This window comes from Capra hircus, chromosome 13 (genome assembly GCF_001704415.2).
Source record: "Capra hircus breed San Clemente chromosome 13, ASM170441v1, whole genome shotgun sequence".
Taxonomy (NCBI): Eukaryota; Metazoa; Chordata; class Mammalia; order Artiodactyla; family Bovidae; genus Capra; species Capra hircus.
Genome location: NC_030820.1, coordinates 46,094,658 through 46,116,693, shown reverse-complemented (window position 1 = coordinate 46,116,693; position 22,036 = coordinate 46,094,658). Strand labels below are relative to the sequence as shown.

General features: G+C 41.8%; 1 protein-coding gene across 5 annotated transcripts in view; it reads right to left on the bottom strand.

Annotated features, from left to right (window-relative positions):
- DIP2C (disco interacting protein 2 homolog C) overlaps positions 1-22,036 on the bottom strand; it is a 306,573-nt gene that overhangs the window by 119,384 nt on the left and 165,153 nt on the right. For all 5 annotated transcript variants that reach the window (XM_018057349.1, XM_018057350.1, XM_018057351.1 and 2 more), the window contains 2 exons: positions 11,947-12,057; positions 1,106-1,231 (listed from right to left, as the gene is read on the bottom strand). In XM_018057349.1, coding sequence (XP_017912838.1) covers positions 1,106-1,231; positions 11,947-12,057 — 237 coding nt within the window. The remainder of the gene's footprint in view (positions 1-1,105; positions 1,232-11,946; positions 12,058-22,036) is intronic.

Genomic DNA, 22,036 nt, shown 5'->3' with positions numbered 1-22,036 from the left:
GTAGCTCTCCAGGCTCCTCTGTTCATGGGATTCGCCACAAGAACACTGGAGTAGGTTGCCATGCCCTCCTCCAGGGGATCTTCCCAACACAGGGATTGAACCCATGTCTCTTGTGTCTCCTGCATTGGCAGGCGGGTTCTTTACCACTAGCACCACATGATACAGATTATAATTATTTGTACAGAGTTAAGTAGAGAAATAAGGTAGTTACATAAAATTCAAGAAGCCCCAAGCTTCTCTGCCTTGTTTCTGTTCCTGTGACAAAAGCAGAAATATAAATGGGATATTACCTTCAACCATGTACATCAGGGGTGGACAGACCTGTGGACCAAACTCTCTGCCTATTTTCATGACAAAGTTTTATTGGCATAGAGCTACATCTCTCACTGATATGCTGCCCTTGGCAGCTTTAGTAACTCGATGGCAAAGCAAGCAACTTGGATACCCAAAACTACTATCTGCACTTTACAGCAAAAACTGATGTCACCAGATTTAAGTAACTGCCTGAAAGTGAAAGTCGCTCAGTCGTGTCTGACTCTGCGACCCCACGGACTAGACAATCCATGGAATTCTCCAGGCCAGAATACTGGAGTGGGTAGCCTTTTCCTTCTCCAGGGGATCCTCCCAACCCAGGGCTCGAACCAGCGTCTCCTGCATTGCATGCAGATTCTTTATCAACTGAGCTACCAGGGAAGTAACTGCCTAAATTTTTCAATTCATTCAATTTCTTAACAGAACATTACAACCTACTGATAGCTTGAAGACTTGAGAATATGCATACACCAGTCTAAGCAGAGAAGAAATCCAACTTCTCTTGCTGTGTGAAGAATTAAATTTTATACGACTTTAACAAAAGTCTGTATCATATTTGAGTCTAAAATCTTAAAATGCATATTTATACAGACATTACAATGCATACATAATCATGCCAATTTTCCTTCCAAGTTTAATTTAGAGCATATACACTGTTTCTGGACTTCTGGTTCTCAAAAACCTGAATTATAGCACCATGATTTTGAAAGCTAAAGAGACTGCAGTTGCTGGCATTAACCTAATTCTAAGGCATGCTCATCCCTCTCTGAAGCCAACAGGGCCTGCTGCTCACCTGGGGGTGTGTAGGCGTCCATCGAGGTCTGCACAACCAAGGACCTGCGTTTGGAAGGCATAGGCACTGCCATCTTCCTTTCTTTGTGTTTAGCGAGCGCAGCCTGGACAGCTTCTGTATGGACGTCTGAAACAAAGCGGGAGCTCAATCACTCCATTGTTTGGTGACGGCCCCATGGCCCCAAGGCCCCAAGCTTCTCTGCCTTGTTTCTGTTCCTGTGACAGAGTCTATCTTCCTACAGACACTGTCACAAATGGAAGAGTGGGGAAGGAAGGAAAGTAAATATATGCCTGACAGTTTGAAAGCTCCAGGAAAAAGGCATTCAAATTCATTTGCAGACTTTTAACTATTCATTTTATTACCCTGGAATCTGTATAATCAGATACTAGATATAAATCTCTGTGGTGTTTTTTTTTTCTTTAGTCCTTGATCTTCAAATATTTCTTCATGGGTCACATTTTCCAGCTTCATAATTCATTTCCATGTCTGTTAAGGGAAGTATGTACACCTTATAGGCTGTACAGTAATGATTTTAGCTAACAATTTAAACATCAGTTATGGGGCAGTCCTTATATTGGGTAATCTTTGCATATTAACCCATTACATTAACTCCACCCATCTTTTTTAAGGTAGTGGCCTCAGGACTGGGTGTGGAGAATCAGTTGGACAAGGTACTACCTGTCATGTAGGTCACTTTCTAAAGGGCCAAAGACAGACAAGAGACTATCATATGGGATAGGAATGGAAATCAGATAAAAAGACTGAATGGCTACTTAATTGTGAAGCCAGGGAAGAGATCTCTTACTGGGAAATCTGAATAGTAAGATGAGAAACTCCGAGACAGGGAAAAATTAACTCAAAGGCCCTGCACTGTGCAGCAGGGTGGTGCCAGCAAGACACATACAGCACCAGCCAAGGGACCCACCAGGATGAGGGCTTGGCAGGAGTGGTTCTAAGTCTGACAGGGAAGCATGGGCTTGAGGAGTAAGAGAGGATGAGGGATCATCCTGGCTGCTGGGAAGGAGCCATCTAGAGAATGTGAAAGGAGCCAGGAAAGCGGCCAGAAGGCAGCAGTCAGGGAGTATGACTACACTCACCAACTTCCACACATTCTATGGAGGAGGCTCCTGTTATTCCCATTTCACAAACAAGAAAGCAAAGGTGTAAAGCCCTCCCAGTGTAACTTGTCAGTGGCAATGACTAGGTATGAACCAGGTGTGAGCACCTCCAGGGCTCACATCTTCACCACTAACCAACCACACTGTTCTGTAACTGCTCCTAAGAAACCCCACCGTGTTAACATTTGAGAGTCAGGTCAAACACAGACCAGCCCTCAGGCCAGATGCAGCCTGCATTCTCCTGGTAATAATGTTTCAGTGGAAAAGCAAGGCATCATTTCTGTGTGTGTCATCTATGGCTGCTTCCATACTGTAAAGCAGGGCTGAGCAGTTGTGACAGAGACCATAATGGCCTAGAAAGCTAGAAATATTTGCTATCTGGCCCTTTACAGAAAATATTTGCCAATAATTGTTCTAGACCACATCACATATCAAACACAATGACTTTATTATTTTTTGTTCAGACTGTGTGTGCACTGCTCTTCTCTCCTCATCTAAATTCAAAGTACTTTAAGACAAAAACCCAGTTTCTGGTCTCTCTTAAAACTCCTAGATTGAAAACTGGTGACTGAATGACTTGAATTTACATTACTGAACAAAACTAAAGAGCTCATTAATGAGAACACTGGTTCTCCACACATCAAACACTTTGCTTTATATATTTCTCCTTCTTAAGTTTTTGGATGTAATTTCAAATTTACAGAAAATAATCTGCAAGGATAGTACAGAGAACTCTGGTATAACTTTTACACAAACTCACCATTTATATTTGACCCCACTGCTTTCTTTACATGAGTTTTTTCCCTAATTATGTGAAAATAAACTGCAGCTACCATATTTTTCTATACCTAAATATTTCAACATATTTCCTATAAACAAAGATATTCTCTTACATAATGTGAATTCTCAAAATTGGGAAATGTAACAATGATAGCCTTTGTGTGTGTGCTAAGTTGCTTCAGTTGTGTCTGACTCTCTGCAACCCTATGGACTGCAGCCTGCCAGGCTCCTCTGTCCATGGGACACTCCAGGCAGGAATACTGGAGTGGGTTGATGTGCCCTCCTCCAAGGGCTCTTCCAGCAAACAAATCTATGTCTCTTATGCCTACCTGCATTGACAGGTGGGTTCTTTACCACTAGTGCCACCCAGGAAATCCAATGATACACTACCATCATCTAATTCAAACTGCAAGTTCAAATGGTACCAATTGTCCCAGTAACTTCCTTTGCAGTTATTCTGTCTTTTTAGTCTGTGATTCAATCCAGGACCATGGGTGCACATATTTATTAGATCTTCTTTGCCCTTGTAGATTTGGACCAGTTTCCCAGCTTCTGCATTCCATGAAACTGGCCATTTTAAAGGATCAATCAATTCAGTCACTCAGTTGTGTCCGACTCTTTGCAACACCATGGACTGCAGTATACCAGGCTTCCTTGTCCATCACCAACTCCCAGAGCTTGCTCAAACTCATGTCCATTGAGTCAGTGATGCCATCCAACCATCTCATCCTCTGTCGGCCCCTTCTCTTCCTGCCTTTAACCTTTCCCAGCATGGGAGTCTTTTCCACTGAGTCAGTTCTTCGCATTAGGTGGCCAAAATATTGGAGTTTGAGCTTCAACATCAGTCCTTCCAATGAATATTCAGGACTGATTTCTTTTAGGACTTTAAAGGATACAGGCCAGTTATTTTATAGATTGTCTTCAGCCTGGGTTTTCTGACATTTCCTCATGACTAGATGCAGACCATGCATTTTAGTGGGGACTTCACATAAGTCTGTCCTCTACTGATGGAGGTAACTTTGGTCCTTAGTTAAGGTGCTGCTATGAACACAGGGGTGCATGTAGCCTTTTAAATTATAGTTTAATGATCTTTATTTCTAATTTTAAATTCCAATTGTTTATTAGCTGGTATGTAAGTGGCTTTTTTTTATATTAACCTTGTATTCTACAACCTTGCTATAATCACATGAGTTTTCGATTTTTTTCTTGATTCTTTAGGGCTTTCTACATAAACAATCACATCACTCCAAACATGTATACTTTTAATTTCCTTTACTTAACCTATTGCATTAGCTAAGACTTTCAGTATGATATTGAAAAGTAATGATGATGGGACATTTTTACCACGTTGTTGATCTTAGTGGGAAGTCTCACCACTAAATATTAACTGTATTTTTTTTCATATTCTTCATCAAATTGAGGATGTTCTCCCCTACTCCTAGATTGTCAAGAATTTTTGTCATAAAGGGGTACTGGATTTTGTGAAATGCTTTCTCTGCATCTATTGACAGGTCTTTTTTTTTTCTTTAGCCTGTTGATACTATCAATTACATTAACTGATTTTCCATTGTTAACCCAGCTTTGTATACCTGGAATAAATCCCACTTGGTTGTGTTGTGTAATAGTTTCTGTTTTTGGATTTGATTGGCTAATATTTTGTTGAGGAATTTTGCACCTATGTTCATGAGAGATACCAGTCTGTAGATTTCCTTTCTTGTAATATCTTTGTTTAGTTTTTGTATTAGGTTAATGCTTGCCACATAGAATAAATTAGGAAGTAGCCCCTCTGCTTTTATCTGCACAAAGAGAATACAGGACACAGGTACAACTTCTTCCATAAATTTCTGATAGACTCAGCAGTGAACCTATCTGGGCCTGGTGCTTTGGAAGGCTATAATCGTTTCAGTGTTGTTAACAGACATAGGCCTATTTAGATGGTCTCTTTCTTCTTGGGTGAGTTTTGGCAGATTGTGTCTTTCAAGGAATGGGTCATTTTCATCTAGGTTTTTGTATTTGTATTCACAGAGTTGCCTGTAATATCCTTAATATTCTTTTATTGTCTATGGGATTAATAGTAATGTTAATTTTTTCATTTCTGATTTAGTAACTTGTGTGTTTTCTATTTTTTTCTTAACCTGCCTAGAGTATCAGTTTTAATGCTCTTTTAAAAAAATAGGATTTAGGCTTGATTTTCTCTATTGCTTTGTTTTCAAATTCATTGTTTCTCCTTTTATTTATTTTCCTCTTTTAATTTACTTTCCCTACTTTTCCTGGCTTCTTAATGCATCTTGAAGCTTTTCAACTATACCATTCAATGCTGTACGTCTTCCTCTAAGCAATGCTTTTGTTACATCCCACAAATTTTGATCCTCTGTATTTTCATTTTCTCTTCAATTCAAAATATTTTAAAACTTCTTAGACTTCTTCTTTGACCCAAATGTTATTTAGCAGTGTGCAGTTTAACCTCAAAGTATGTGGGGATTTCCCAGTTTTATTACTGATTTCCAGTTTAATTCCATTGTGGTCTGAGAGTATACTTTGATTTCTACCACTTTCAGTGTTATAAGGTGTTTTAAGGCCCAGAATATAGTCTATCTTGGGGTATCCAGCATGAAAACGTGTATTCTGTTACTATTGGATGTCAATTAAATCCAGTTGACTGATGCCCTTACTGACTTTCTGCCTGCTGGATCTGTCAGTTATCAATACAGAGATGTTAAAGTCTTTGTCCATTTATTCTTGTTTTACTGGTTCTTATCTCACATGTTTTTTCATATTTTGTTGTTGGGCATGTACACATTAAGGATTATGACACCTTTACAATTATGCAATGCTCTTTTCTCTGATAATTTTCCTTGCTCTGAAGTCTGCTCTATGTGAAATTAATATAGTTACTCATGCTTCTGGATTAGTGTCTGCACTGTATCTTTCTACATCTGTGTCTTTCTATTTCAAGTGGATTTCTCAAATAGACAATATAAGTGGGTTCTGCTTCTTACCCACTCTTGACAGTCTCCACCTTCTATCTGGTGTACTTAGACCACTTACTAACAAAGTTATTATTGATATACTTGGATTACTATTTACCATGTTTGTTACTGTTTTCTGTTTGTTGTATTTGTTCTTTATTTGTCTTCCACTCTTTTCCTGCCTTTTCTAGCTTTAACTAAGTATTTTATAAGATCCCATTCTTCTTCTCTTCTGGCCTATCAATTATGCTTCATGTTTAAACTGCTTTCAGTGGTTGCCCTTGAGTTCATTATATATATTTCACAATTAATCTGAGTTCACTTTCAAATAACACTGTAACTCTAGGGTGGTATGAATACCTTACAACAGAGTATTTCTAGTTCCTCTCTCCTGTAACATTGTTTTCATTCATTCACTAATTAATATGCTGCTGCTGCTGCTAAGTCGCTTCAGTCATGTCCGAATTAATATGCTATCATCACCCAAATGTTTATCTGTAAGATCAATTGTGTGTGTTAGTCACTTCAGTTGTGTCTGACTCATTGCAATCCTATGGACCACAGACCACCAGGCTCCTCTGTCCATGGATTCTCCAGGCAAGAATACTGGAGAAGGTTGCCATGCCCTTCTCCAGGAGATCTTCCCGACCCAGGGATTGAACTCACATCTCTTAAGACTCCAGCACTGGCAGGAGGGTTCTTTACCATTAAGAATAAGAAAAACTAAGGATTTTATCTTCATCTATTCCTTCTCTAGCATTCTTCCTTTCTTTATGCAGACCTGAGTTTCTGACCTATCCACCTTCAGTCTATCAATGAGTTAATTCTTCATTTCTGCTACAGTGTTTCTGAATTCTAGCAATGTGTCTAGTCTTTCAGAGTTTCCATTATCCACACCCAATTCTGGGGTCAGCAGTTTGCCTGATGACCTCAGTTCTTTAATGCTTCAAAGAAGGGTTGCTGGCAGGTCAAGAAATAACCGTTAGAACTTGACATGGAACAACAGACTGGTTCCAAATCGGGAAAAATGTATTGTCACCCTGCTTATTTAACTTATATGCAGAGTACATCAGGACAAATGCCAGGCTGGATGAAACACAAGTTGGAATCAAGATTTCTGGGAGAAATATCAAGAACCTCAGATTCGCAGATGACACCACCCTTATGGCAGAAAGTGAAGAAGAACTAAAGAGCCTCTTGATGAAAGTGAAAGAGGACAGTGAAAAAGTTGGCTTAAAACTCAACATTCAGAAAACTAAGATCATGGCATCCGGTCCCATCATTTCATGGCAAATAGATGGGGTAGCAGTGGAAACAGTGAGACTTTATTTTCTTGGGCTCCAAAATCACTGCAGATGGTGACTGCAGCCATGAAATTAAAAGATGCTTGCTCCTTGGAAGAAAAGCTATGACCAATCTAGACAGCATATTAAAAAGCAGAGACACGACTTTACCAACAAAGGTCCGTCTATTCAAAACTATGGCTTTCCCAGTAGTCATGTATGGATGTGAGAGTTGGACTATAAATTGGGAACGCATGTAAGAATTAAAGATTTTAAAATTTAAAAAGAATAAAAAAATTAAAAAAAAAAAAAGAGCAGAAGAATTGATGCTTTTGAACCGTGATGTTGGAGAAGACTCTTGAGAGTCCCTTGGAATGCAAGGAGATCCAACCAGTTAACCCTAAAGGAAATCAGTCCTGAATATTTGCTGGAAGGACTGATGTTGAAGTTGAAACTCAAATACTTTGGCCACCTGATGTGAAGAACAGACTCATGGGAAAAGACCCTGATGTTGGGAAAGATTGAAGGCAGGAGAAGAAGGGGATGACGAGGATGAGATGGTTGGATGGTATCACTGACAGATGGACATGAGTTTGAGCAAGCTCTGGGAGTTGGTGATGGACAGGCAGGCCTGGTGTGCTGCAGTCCACAGGGTCTCAAAGAGTCAGACACGACTGAGGGACTGCACTGAACTGAAGCCTTTTCTTGTGTAAGGATGTGTATGAGGATTTCTGTGCTTCCACCACACGCCCAAGTGGAAACCAAATCTACATCCTCTAGTCCAATTTTTTTCTGATTATTTTCTCATTTCTTCTTTTTGTAAACTCATTCAGTTTCTCTTTTCTGGCTTCTTAAGTTAAATCCTTACTTAATTTCCAGGATCTCTTCCTACCCAATATAAGTATTTTTTGGTAACTACTGTATCAATGTCTAAGTACTGTTTTGGTGTATTCCATAAATTGATTAATCACTTTTTTTTTTTTACCTGAAATACAAATCCTCTTAACACGTCCCTGCTTCAACCAGAAACCTACCTCAACCCAACTACCTATACATATTTCTGAAATCCAACTCTGTGTTTTTTTTCTGTTAAATGACTAGGCATTAATATCAAGCTTTATTAGTTTTCAACAAGACGACCTTTAAAAACTGTCTTCAGCTACATCTTCTGCCTTCTCCTCCATATTTACACAACCTTCAGCACAACCTAGCACAGCACTATGAAAGACAACTTTCTGTTGTGGTGGTGATTTTCCATATCTGCACTGCCCAGTATAGTAGTCACTTATCTTAAAACGTGGCTAGTAAAAAAAAGCACAGAAACAGAATGTCAAATCTTATTTAATTTCATTAATTTAAATATAAAATTTCTCTTGTGCATACTGACCATCATGCTGGATGATTCAGCTTTACAGAGACAGCTTGTAACGCTGTCTAGGAATGCTAAGTGGAGTATGCAGTCTGATTTAAGCCTTTTAAGTAAGAAAATGTTATTTTTTGATTTATACCCCAAAATTGATGAAAAACTTTGAAGTTTTACTTATAGGATTAATGCTTTGATATTTACTGAATTAGAAAGGAAACTGAAAAACTTTTAAAAATACATGACTTCATAATCACGGATTCTACTGGCTTATAAGAATGATAACATCATCATGTCAGGCAGCCTCTGGAAAAACCCACTGTACATTCACAAAAGACTAAAAGAGGCAAGTAATGTGTTAGCATTATCCCGAAAATGGCTTGTCCTCACAGACCTTCCTGAAAGGGTTTTGAATCACCCCTACAGCTCCCTGGCCTCTGAGCTCTTCCTCCTGGAGGAAGACAGCACTCCATGACATTCGAGCTGGAATGAGCACAAAAGGTAGATGTTTTCTAGGTACCTGGTAAATGCCTATTTATTCATTCACTTTCCAAATCAAATTTTAGTTCCCAAAGGAAATTATTTAAAAAGAGAGGTACACATTACTCTATAAAGAATTCCAGTAGGAGTTCATTACCATGTAAGGCAATGGGTTTAGAAATGAAAATATATAGCCAAGAGATATTAAGTCTGTGGCTATATGGCTGACCACATTGACTGTTAATTAGGTCAACTGTCTAAAGGATAACAGAATTACCTCCTGGCTGATAAATTTGGTCACCGAAACAACTAAAGTAACTCTACTGCTAGTGGTCAAAGAATTTCAGAAAGCAAAATATTCTGAGAGTCACAAAACCTTTTCTCTTAAATGTCCTTTATCTTCTGTGCTGGTACAAGGAGAAAATAAAATCCTGAAACATGTACACTCAAAACAGATTAAAACAAGCTTCTAAGATTTTATACCACTTAAAAAAAACAATATATGAGCATAAACTCTAAAAGAAAGTAACTTAGCATTGAAATGCCTAAATTAAGAAAACTAATTAGAGTATTTTAAAACCAGGAACAGCAGATAATGACATAGCAAAGGAGACTATCAAATGAGCCCAGGGATGCCCCAAAGGCCCTCCTTAGCTTTCCTCTAGGGTGGATGTCATCCCATATGATGGTGGCACTGAGTCAGTTAAAGAAAATGAGAACCCAGCTGAGCTTTCAAAACCACATGGAAAGATCCTCTGGATATGTCTGCTCCTTAAAACTAAGTAGTCATTATTTATTCAAAATTAAGAGTGTAAATTAAAAACAAATTTTTTTAACTATATATGGAATAATATTTTTCACATCTTACATGATAATTGAAGGAATACCTGTACTATTTTTCATGTATTCTCTACACAGTAAGTAAATAGCTGGAGCAAATTCCACCACCTTTAACCTACAAATGGGAAAATGAATTCTGGAATGGCAGATCCAGAGAGGATCATCTATACAGCTGTACAACCTAGATATCTCAGGGTCACCAAAACCCCCTGTCTCACACACCCCTACCCTTAACTCACCACATCTCATGTCTCACTGGCACTGATTCATATCCTGTACAAATACCTCAGGTGTCCAGGGGCTTCCAGATCCTCCCTTCTAACTCATATTCCACAGTGCTACCAAAGTCATCTGCAAACCCCAACCTGCTCCAATTGTGACTCGCTTAAAACCTTTGAATGGAACCCTATCATCTTCAGGATAAAGTCCAAGTGCCAAAAGATATGGATGAGAGTGAGCACTTGTCTACTGTCTGTCTATGCACATGCCTACACATATGTCTGTGTGTGTGTACATGTGGGTCTCTACCTGCATGTCTCCCATATATGTGACTATGTACATGTATCTACATGTGTGTGCATGATATATAAAATGCACAACACAATCATGACAAGGGAGTAAATCTTAGCATTCCACAGCAAGTTGACAACACATATGTATGTGCTACCCTTCTAATTAATCTGAAAGGGGCCTCTGAGATGCCTGAATAACGTAAGACAAGCTCTTGGTATGTGTGAGGATAAAACTACCTGTGAAAACACAGAATGTAAACTTGGTTACAAACCCGTCTTCATTCCACCCCCACACACTGTCCCAGGCATCAGGCCTGAGACAGCCAAGAAGGCAGAAGGCGCAGCACTGAAGCTGCACTGGCCTTCTTCCTAGTTTCTCCAGTCCATTCTTCTTGCTTCTGCACATAAAGATTCCTGACGCCATAAAGTCTGTCTTATGCCATCTTCCCATCTAGAAAGGAGAGCTGGGCCAGGAAGTCAAGCACGCAGCTCCTGAGCTTGGTGGGAAGGGTGGCGGCTTATCCTTCAAGTCCTCAGTAAGGGAAAGACTCACAACACTGAGAGGGTCACAGGGTTGATCCACCTGCCTCCATGTGAAGTGTCTGAGCTACTTCACTTTTTGCAGTCTCAGCTTCCTCTTCTGCAGCATGAAATAGCCATATGTATGTCACCTTTCTGTTATAAAAACCAACTGAGGTAACACCATTGCAAGTACTTGAAAATATAAAGTGATATATAAATATTATAGTTTGGATTGTCATCATCAGCAATCCACATGTATCCTGAACTGGTGTCCCAGCAACAACACTTGCTGATAATTTTCTTTAAAAAAAATTATAGTTAGGGAATCAGTAGGAAACAACTGGAATCCAGATGGTGGAGGAAAAAATACTCAAAAAGTTAAACATTAATCACAATACAACTTTCCTGATGCTAAATTAATGGAAGAAATTTAAGCCTGTCAAGCCCAAATGACTGCTATAAAGCAGAATTATGAAGACAGCATTCTTATACGCAGTGTCATAAAACGCAAAGGAAATAAACAACATACAAATTATTAAGAATTTTATTTCTTTTTTGAAAACTCTACTTGAAAAAACACTGAGGTTAAAAGAGAAGGAAAAAATACTAGCAACCAAGATAGGAAAAGTAAAACCAAGATTTTTGAAACCAGTGTTAAATTTTCTAACACCTAAAAAATGAGCAAAATTTGGCTTACAAAAGGTTACTACATTTTAAATTATTGTAACATTCTAAATAATGGACACTATCTTAAAAATATAAAAAGAGTTACTTTTTACTGAATTTTATTGTGTGCCCTGGAGGGTGTATCTATGGCTGAGGTAAGAGGTCATCTGCATATCACAACCAATCACAAACACCTGAATACACTGCTGTGCATTCACACAGCTTCTGCAGACGTGTCCACTCATGCATTTCACCACCACCCACATTACATCTGGCAATATGTAGTAACTGTAATACATTGAGCTTACCCGACCGATAGCGCTCATCTCGTGACCCTGAGGACCTTCGGCGGTGATAGCGAGAGGCAGAGGAAGGAGTAACTGGAGCCCGGCGCTCTGGAGGCAAAGCTTGATCCACCCCTGGGTTAAGGAAAACAGCAAAGTAAGGTGAGGTTGACTGGCAGTTGGAGTTAACTAACTTTGCCAAGCAAATTATCTGGTAGAATAAAGCCCTGACTCTCTGTTTTCCCACAGCCAAGCTAAAGCACACAGGGCAGTGGGCATGGAAGGCTGGGACAGCCCAGATGAGGAACAGGAAAGGAAGCACCAGTCCAGGCTCCTTCCTGTCACAAATGCCTGTTATGCGCACATGAAGTGATGCAGAGTAAGCCACAGCAACAATTTTTAAAATTATAATTATCATTAAATTAAAAGTAACTGTAAATAAGTCTTGCAGAGTCTTTTTATAATCCAGGTTGCCAGGACTGAACATAAACTTTCATCTTTCTTCATTCAAAATTTCAAACTCTTGCTACCTTACTCCACCTGATGTTAAACAACTGAACAAGCCACATTTCAATATAGCTTTGAAGAATTACCAAAACTGTTAAAATCATCAGATAAAAATGATTCAGTATCTGGCCAAAAGCTGACCTAACTCTGGCCAACATGTCAGCTATTCAGAAACATAGCCAGAGGCACAATCCAGAGAAAATTACTAGGTACCACAGGAGAGATTTAATTACCACAGTTCGGAATAAGGAAATGCTGAGCATTAAAGATTAACTGCTGCTTCTTCAGAAAAAGGCCAGTAATACTTGACAGAAAGTGAATCAGAAAAAGCAATCTTAACCCCAAATTGTCTAGTCTCTGGCTTACCATGAGGGCTCCACAAGAGCTAGCTACTCATCCTTGAGGTTTAATACTCCTCTTACGCTGGTGATTTCTGCACCCCATTTCTCCACAGAATGTCTGTGGACTCCACATGTTACATTTGCTATGTTAGAACGGCACAAAAGTACACTGTGCACTGGAGCTCTGTGCTGGGCTCCATGAGCCTTCATCTAGCAAGTGTGTTAATGTCACTGTCATTGATTAGCGGTTCTTGTCACTGAACCATTCAGAGCTCCAAGTTTTTCTCAAGTTATTACTACAAATGATCTTTGAAAAAATTACTTTGTGAAAGAATTACTTTATACTTTTAATCAAACAGATGCACATAATTTATGAAATCAAAGAGTACTATTAAGTCTCATAGAAAAATAGTAATTACCTGGCGCTTACATTATTGAACCTTAGAATTCTAAGCAACATTATTCATATATTAAACATTTTAAAAATTTATTTGTATAAGTGTATTTATTTGAAAATTATATATAATCTTGTCTCTCATGCCAATTACTGTCGAGAAGTTAAATTATTTCATCTTTAAGTGGAGGATAATTGCTTTACAATGTTGTGTTGGTTTCTGTCATATATTAACATGAATCAGCCATAGGTAAACATATGTCCCATCCCTCTTGAACCTCCCTCCCATCTCTCACCCCATCCCACCAGCCCTCTAGACTGGCATAGAGCACCGGGTTGGGCTCCCTGCATCATCCAGCAAACTCCCCCTGGCTGTCTATTTATACGGTAGTGTGTATATGTCAGTGCTCCTCTCTCGATTCGTCCCACCCACCTCCTCCTTCCCACTCTGCGTCAAGTCTGTTCTCTGTGTCTGCGTCTCTATTACTGCCCTGCAAGTAGGGTTAGGGTTAGGGATAATCACTGCCTTTCGTGTTAATCACTGTCAAGAAGTTAAATTATTAAATGCGAATCTGATGCTATAATCTTTATGTAAATCTGTTTATTTTTTTCTTCTCTCCTCTGTCACCATTTACACCTTTTTTTACATTAGGAGCTGCAAGCAAGCATTACATTCTGCAGCATAACCAGATCTATTTCCAGCAGGTCTTTTACCCAGGCTATTCCATTTGCCCAAAGAAGAAAGGTCCAGTCTCTTGCCTGTGACTAAGCATGGTGCTCATCACCAGGGTGGAGCTGTTCTCCCTCTCCAGCACTGTGCTCTGATTTAGGGCCCCTGGAACGGTACTACCCAGTGTCCCTGACTCTGGAGGCTCTTAGTTCCCTTTCTCCAGACAGCAACCTTCTCTGCAGGAATGCAGAAGGAGTGATCACCTGTTGCCTGGAAGCCATGCCTACCCACAACGCCCACCATCATGGTTTCATCAGTCCATTCATCTGCTGCCTTCCTCGCTGTGGCCAAGTAAGGTGCCTCTAATCATCAACCTTATAGAGCCTAAAAACACGTCATTATTTCTCCAATCTCCTGTCCTAGAGATTCATACTTTATCCACTTACTGATATCACAGGGCAGCTCTGGGAAGAGGCAGAGCTAACAGACACTGTCAAGCTGCCACAATTAAACAGTGCCACACACACACACACACACACACACAGACACACACACAGACACACACACAGACACACAGACACACACACACATATTTAGCTTCCAATCTCAGTACTGTTACCCATCAACTCCTTTCAAATATGCTTCCTGGAATTAGTTTCAACCTTGACCCTTCCAGGTCCATTGGTGGCCATATCCTTCCTCTGGGAAGTGCAGTCACAGCACCTGCAGACCAGCTATCAGTTCAGTCACTCAGTCATGTTCAACTCTTTGCAACCCTATGGACTGCAGCACACCAGGCTTCCTTGTCCATTACCAATTCCCAGAGCTTGCCCAAACTCGTATCCATTAAGTCCATGATGCTATCCAACCATCTCATCCTCTGTCGTCCCCTTCTTCTCCTGCCTTCAATCTTTCCCAGCATCAGGATCTTTTCCAATGAGTCAGTTCTTCACATTAGGTGTCCTAAGGATTGGAACTTCAGCTTCAGCATCAGTCCTTTCAATGAATATTCAGGACTGATTTCCTTTAGGATTGACTGGTGGATCTCCTTGCAGTCCAAGGGACTCTCAAGAGTTTTCTCCAACACCACAGTTCAAAAGCATCAATTCTTTGGCGATCAGCTTTCTTTCTGGTCCAACTCTCACATCCATACATGAACTTCTGGAAAAACCGTAGCTTTGATTAGATGGACCTTTGTTGGTAAAGTAATGTCTCTGCTTTTTAATATGCTGTCTAGATTGGTCATAGCTTTTCTTTCAAGGAGCAAGCATCTTTTAATTTCATGGCCGCAATCACCATCTGCAGTGATTTTGGAGCCCAAGAAAATAAGGTCTCTCACTGCTTCCAGTGCTTCCCCATCTATTTGCCATGAAATGATGGAACCAGATGCCATGATCTTAGTTTTCTGAATGTTGAGTTTTAAGCCAACTTTTCACTGTCCTCTTTCACTTTCATCAAGAGGCTTTTTAGTTCCTCTTCACTTTCTGCCATAAGGGTGCTGTCATCTGCATATCTGAGGTTACTGATATTTCTCCCAGCAATCTTGATTCCAGTTTGTACTTTATCCAGCCTGACATTTCACATGGTGTACTCTGCATATAAGTTAAATAATCAGGGTGACAACATACAGCCCTAACATACTCCTTTCCCAATTTGGAACCAGTCTGTTATTCCATGTCCAGTTCTAACTGTTGCTTTCTGACCTACATACAGATTTCTCAGAAGGCAGGTAAGGTGGTCTGGTATTCCCATCTGTTGAAGAATTTTCCATAGTTTGCTGTGATCCACACAGTCAAAAGCTTTATCGTAGTCAATGAAGCAGAAATAGATGTTTTTCTGAAATTCTCTTGCTTTTTCTATGATCCAATGGATGTTGGCAATTTGATTTCTGGTTCCTCTGCCTCTTCTAAACCAGCTCAACTATACGACATGTAACTTAGTGCTCACCTGCTATGGACCCCACACTTCTGTCTTCAGAAAGCTACGGTCGCATACAGCAGTGTGAATATTTACTCTCAAAGGCAGAAAAATAAGAGTTTACAACCCAGGGTTTTAAAAGTTTCAAAGAGAAAATGAACAAATTAGACAAAATAAGAATAGCTTCAATAAGTCACCAGCCTCAGGACATTAACAGAGATTAAAATAAAAGTGTGCATACTTCAAATATTGGATTTTACCTGACCTCACTGTGAATGAAATTTGAGGTAGCTTAAACATACTTTAGTCAAATAAGCAACTCCAAATTAGAATGACCTGGTACACAGGAGAACCTGGGGCAATAACCAAGGGGTCCTGCCTGCGACCCATCGTAAGAGGAGCTGACCACGTGCTGCTGGTGGGATGGGCTGCCTCCCAGCAAGAGTAATCACAAATAATCTGTAAAACACATAGTCACAGCCCAGTATTCAGCACTGCTCGGGTCTCACACTCAGGCATCCCTGAAACCTAGCTCTCGGGACAGCCCAAGATGGCCAGTGTGTCCTCAATAGAAGGGAGGGTATCCCAAGGAAGGTGGGATAACTGTCCAGAAACATGCAACGCAAGGTGGATTTAAAAAAAAAAATTCTTCTCAGGTAAAAACATGACAGAGACCAAGACTGGATCTCTTCTTCCACAAATACTGATCAAGCACCCCCTGCTTCAGGTCCCACATGAACTGCGGACAGGGCATCTGGACAACGCCACGCTCTGAAGGTGGTGCCCCAACCTGCTGCCGGCAGTTTGTGACCCTGGGCCTCAGTTTCCCATCTTTAGGCAGCACTGACAGGTACAGCCAGTGCTTTACAGCACTGGTGTAAGCACTGTATATTTACTAAATTATTAACATAGTTGTATGAGACAGGCGTCTGCCATTTCACTGGGAGCAATCGAAGGCCCAGAACTGTGTCTGTGCCACTCCAGCAGTGCCCATCCATGTGTGATGGGCACCCCTCCCTGGTGCACTCAAAGCCAGGCAGAGGCCAGGCCCCTGAAGCAGAGGCTCCCTGCTGTTCAGTGCTGCACTCCAGATGCAGTGGTCATTTGTCACACAGACCAAGTCCAGCTGGAACTCTGAATCTGGAAGAGGTATTTTTGTGATCTCACCACAAAACTACTGTTCAACCAGTAGTCTTATAAAGAGAGTTGGGAACTGCCACAATTTCAGACTGTTACCCAGTAACAAACTTAGAGCAGCTAAAAGCTGCTGAGGTTGTGTGATGAAGGTATGTGCATGGATCCTCACTTTGGACATGTTAAGGCACTCTTAACAGGCACGTTAAGAGTCCAGAAAAGGCAACAACTGTCTGGCTGTCTGCCTGTAGCTGAGTGCTGCCCCTGGCTCACGGAAGGAACTCAGGAAGCACTGTTGAACCAGTAAGTAAAACATTTAAGCCTCATGCAGAGGGCTGCAACACGTCAATTCACACACAATTCAGTGAGTTTTGTTCCATCTAGAATCACAATGGGACTCTAAATAAAACTCTTCATCAGAGGGGGGAGAGCAGAGATGCATGCGAGGAAAAGAGGCAACAAAAGGACAGCAGAGAGAGTAAACCACAGCTGTCCACGCCTCGGAGTGTGCACCCTCCTGGGATTTCCGTTTATGCATGCGGCACATCCCCAGCCCATTCTCAGACCCCCCATCCTTCACGGCTCCTTTCTTCCCACTGCATCTGGAGTGCAGCACTGAACAGCAGGGAGCCTGCACTTTATTCTCAAGGTTAAAAGTTCACTGCCCTGACCCTTCACAGTCAGATGCCACCTGCTGCTCCAGGCACCCTCTCCACCCCCAGGGCCACTGCAGCCATGAACGTCAGTCTCTCTTCAATCCAACCTGGCTGTGCCTGGTTCATGCCTCTGCACCCTGTGGACCCCAGAGCCGAGGCCCAGGCTCCTGCCCTGACTGCCAGCCTCTCTCCACCTCATGCTCCTCATGATCCACCTCCCACTCCTGCCTCCAGGTTCCTGTCACAGAGAAACAGTTGCTGTTCCCAAGTTCTTGACCAGCTTATCACTCCTCACATGCTTTTTCCTCTGCAGAGCTGAAAACTTTGTTTGAGCTCAAGGGTTAGAAAGCAGAGAAATAAGCTTTTTTAAAAAATTAGAATGTCAGTTACTTTCAACATACGTTTAAGAAAGGTTCCCTGAAACTAACTTAATAATGTAAAACAACTATACTTAATTTAAAAAGGCTCCTCAAAGAAAACCCTAACAGCACAGTTCTGGCACCTAAACAATCCACCAATTCCAGACTGTTAAACAAATGCAGTCCTTTTATTAACACTATGGAAAACCAGACACTAGAAATCACAGTAATCCTAAGAATAACCTAAGAATAAGGCGTACAGGGGCTGGTCCATTCATCCCTAACGGTGCACTACAGGCCAGAAAACCTGCACTATAGACACCATATAGTTGCTCAAAATATTAAATGTTCTAGAAAAAGTCAGTATTTCTAAATTCAGATAGTAAGAGAAAAACACTAAAATAACACCTCAGTTTACAACAGTTTTTCATGAAGGACATGTAAAACAAAACAAAGATCTTGCTCCAAATTCTGGTCTTATTTCAACTGCAGACAAATCACTGAACCTCTGAACCTCGGTTCCCACACGTGTTGGGGTGCAGACATGGTAATAAAGAGTGACTGTTACTCCCAGGACCCTCATAGTGACTCAAGGCTCTCCACTCCCCACCTACAGCGTTCATGGATCTGAGTGTCCTGCGACCTCACTGGGCACGCCAAGGGCTCTCACTTAAGTGAAAATATGCACTAGATAGTTGGTAAAATTGCCAAGGATCTTTCCATATTTGTACACTGGCAAGTTTTGAATCCTCCCATTCTCTTCTAGCACATAATTATACTTTGCTTCCCACAACAGAGTGAAGTGAAAGTTGCTCAGTTGTGTCTGACTCACGATCCCATGGACTGTACATATAGTCCATGGAATTCTCCAGGCCAGAATACTGGAGTAGATAGCCTTTCCCTTCTCCAGGGGATCTTCCCAACCCAGGGATTGAACCCAGGTCTCCCACATTGCAGGCGGATACTTTACCAGCTGAGCCACCAGCGAAGCCCAAGAATACTGGAATTTATTTCTAAAACAAGTGCAATCAAGGACTTTGCCAGAAAATAAACAGCACAACTGTAGTACAGGCAAGAAATTTACTCCTTTCATTTCATACTGACTCAAGTCAGAACAGCACAAAACAGACAGAAGCTTCACCATCACCACGGAAACATCTCCCCAACCATCGGGCCTAATTTTTACATTGTTGTCACCATTGAGTCTACTTTACCCTCCACCAGCATAAAGCCCTGCCATAAATCAGTATAAATTTGCTAACCATTTTCCTACTCATGTTTAATTTGCACAGGGACTCATGCCTGAAAGGTGCTTCCCTGATAGCTCAGTTGGTAAAGAATCCACCTGCAATGCAGGAGACCCCAGTTCAATTCCTGGGTCAGGAAGATCCACTGGAGAAGGGATAAGCTACCCACTGCAGTATTCTTGGGCTTCTCTTGTGGCTCAGCTGGTAGAGAATTCTCTTGCAATGTGGGCAACCTGGGTTCGATCCCTGGGTTGGGAAGATCCCCTGGAGAAGGGAAAGGCTACCCACTCCAGTATTCTGGCCTGGAGAATTCCATGGACTGTATAGTACATGGGGTCACAGAGAGCTGGACACAACTAAGTGACTTTCACTTTCATGACTGGAAGAGTGTAGACGACCTGGACCCATAAGGGTTCATGAGAGCCCCTACTCACTGTGCTGAGCTTGTGCCTCATCCCCACATCCTAGCACTTGGCTTCACTCAGCAGTGAGGCAACTTTGGAGGCAACAAGAGTATGTCTTCAAGACCGTGGCTTCAAGTTTCATTTTCCTTATAGACTGTCCATAAAAAATCCGTATGAGCCTGGTCCAGGGGATAACTCCACTCTCAACTGTCCCCTGCCCTCCCTTCCATGGAGGATCGGTTGTTCCTCAGTAACTACTGGTGTCTGGGGGAGGACCCTGACTGGTTCAAAGGCATCAAAAAGAACAAGAAAACCATCCATCCATCCGTCCAGTCAGCAGCTGTGTGTGATAAAATAAGAATATGCTTTAGACAACTTAGGGCACCAAGTTGTGTATCAAGATCATGACCACAGCTTACCTAGGATACAAGTCATTACCTCTAGTGATGAAAGTTCCTTTCCTGGAGCAACTCAGTCTGGAAAGAATTCATGCTAAGTCACACACCATCCCGATTTAACTATTCATATTTCTCCTGTTATTTAACCTTGCACGCTACATCTCATCCATCATGAACAGGTGGCATGGCCCAGGAAGGCCCCCAGGATCAGCCCTGGGTCCCACAAAGCAGGTCAGAGGGGCAGTTCACTGCTGTGCCCAGGGAGGTAAGGCTGCACTCGGGGGACAGGACTCTCCAGCAGGATAAAAACAGACCAATGGTGCACCAGGTACCAGAGCAGCGCAGCAGGTGTGAAAACAGATCTGACACCGGGGCAGCGCAGTTGTGAACACGAAGCAGCAGAACCAATCAGGCACACAGTGCCGGGAAGCTGCACTTCCTGTAGCATACGAAACACAATGGCCTGTCCTAACCCCAGGGAGCAGGGAAGGAGTCCTTGTTGAAGTGACTCACACTGAGCTTTAAGAGGTGCGCAGGTACAGGCAGAGGACACAGCATGTGCTGACAGTGTGACATGGGATGCAGGCTGGGGAGCTGGAGGGAGGCCAGGCAGCTGTGTGTGAAGCCCTTCTGATGCAGACAAGTCTGCACTCCCAGTGGGGCCATCCTTCTCCAGTGGAGCAAGGACGGACGATAAACTCACCCTCACCCTAACCTAGAGGGGTTCCTCTCTGAGGAGGCTGTCCACGTGGACCCCAAGGCAGAATCTCAGAGACCAAGAGGGAAACAGACCTGCCCTCTGATCCCTGCAGCCAAACTCACCAAGGTTTTCACAACAATGCAGTCACAGTAGGTCCCTCTAACAGAGCACAAGCTACCTGCTGCTGGAGGAAAGGCAAGCTGGGCCTGGAGAAGACTGGATTCACATTAAGTCACCCGCTGCTCAGAAACACTGGATGCCAATCATGGAGAAAGTAATACCCAGCCAATACACACATCATGACAACAGAGGGACTACATCTGGTTAAGGAAGATTTCACTCTTCACGGTAATGATGGGATTGTACTACTTCATGTCACCATGACCTTGCCATGAAAGCAGTGAAGGCTCACTTATAGACGCTGACACCATGTTATTAGATATCCCTGAACAGAGTTGTAGAGAGTGGATTCTGTCTTCTAATTTTACAAATTTTAGCAGGTTCAGAGACTAACAAAAGAATACATAGCTGAAAAACTCCAAGAGCATTAGTACCAAATAATTTCTCCTGAACAATATTTTCTCTTTGATGATGACTTTTAATATATTCTGACCCATTACTTGATTAAACATGTAATTGTTTTTTCTTTCCAGCTCTGGACCCTTTCCCTCATCTAGTTTTAGGTGAGCACTCAACACCATGCTCCCTGAAGTCAATATACCTTTGACTGGGTTCCCCGGTCACTCACTTCTGGGAAGAAAACCAGGGAAAACCTGCTTCCCCAGCACTCTTCCCTGGGATGGGGTAACGCACAGGAGCTTAGACCCAGGGTGCATCTCTTGCTCAAAGCTGCGTAAGCCATCCTAATCCACAATCATGTGTCCCAAACAAATTCCCCAAATTTGGGACCTTTGAAATATCCCACAGATCCCAAAGATCTTTGAAATGTCTTTAGAGTACTTTCTAGAGAAGTCTTTTTCTCTGATAAATAAAAATAACATAAAAAAAGGAAAAAAGGTAAAGTTCATCAAAACACAAACTCCCTTTAGAAAAGTGTAAAGCAGGATAAGGGTAACTGAAAAGGAAAACAAAATGTTTCTCATGAAGATCCTACACCAAAAGTGTCATTTCTAAGGCTAACCTAGTCAAGAAAGAACCCTCTGATGCAGAGCCGCGCACTCTCCTTACTGCTCCCCAGAGGCAGTTGTGTACAGAGAGTGACTGTTCACCCAGGGCAACTTCTCAGCGTACAAATCAGCATAAGAACTGCACAACTATCTGGGCATCCAGCTTCCTGACCCCAGCATCCCCGGTGAACCTGCCTTCTCCTTCCCGGCTGGGGATGGTAGAGCAGGAGGCCCACAGACCAGCATTCCCCAGCAGCGCT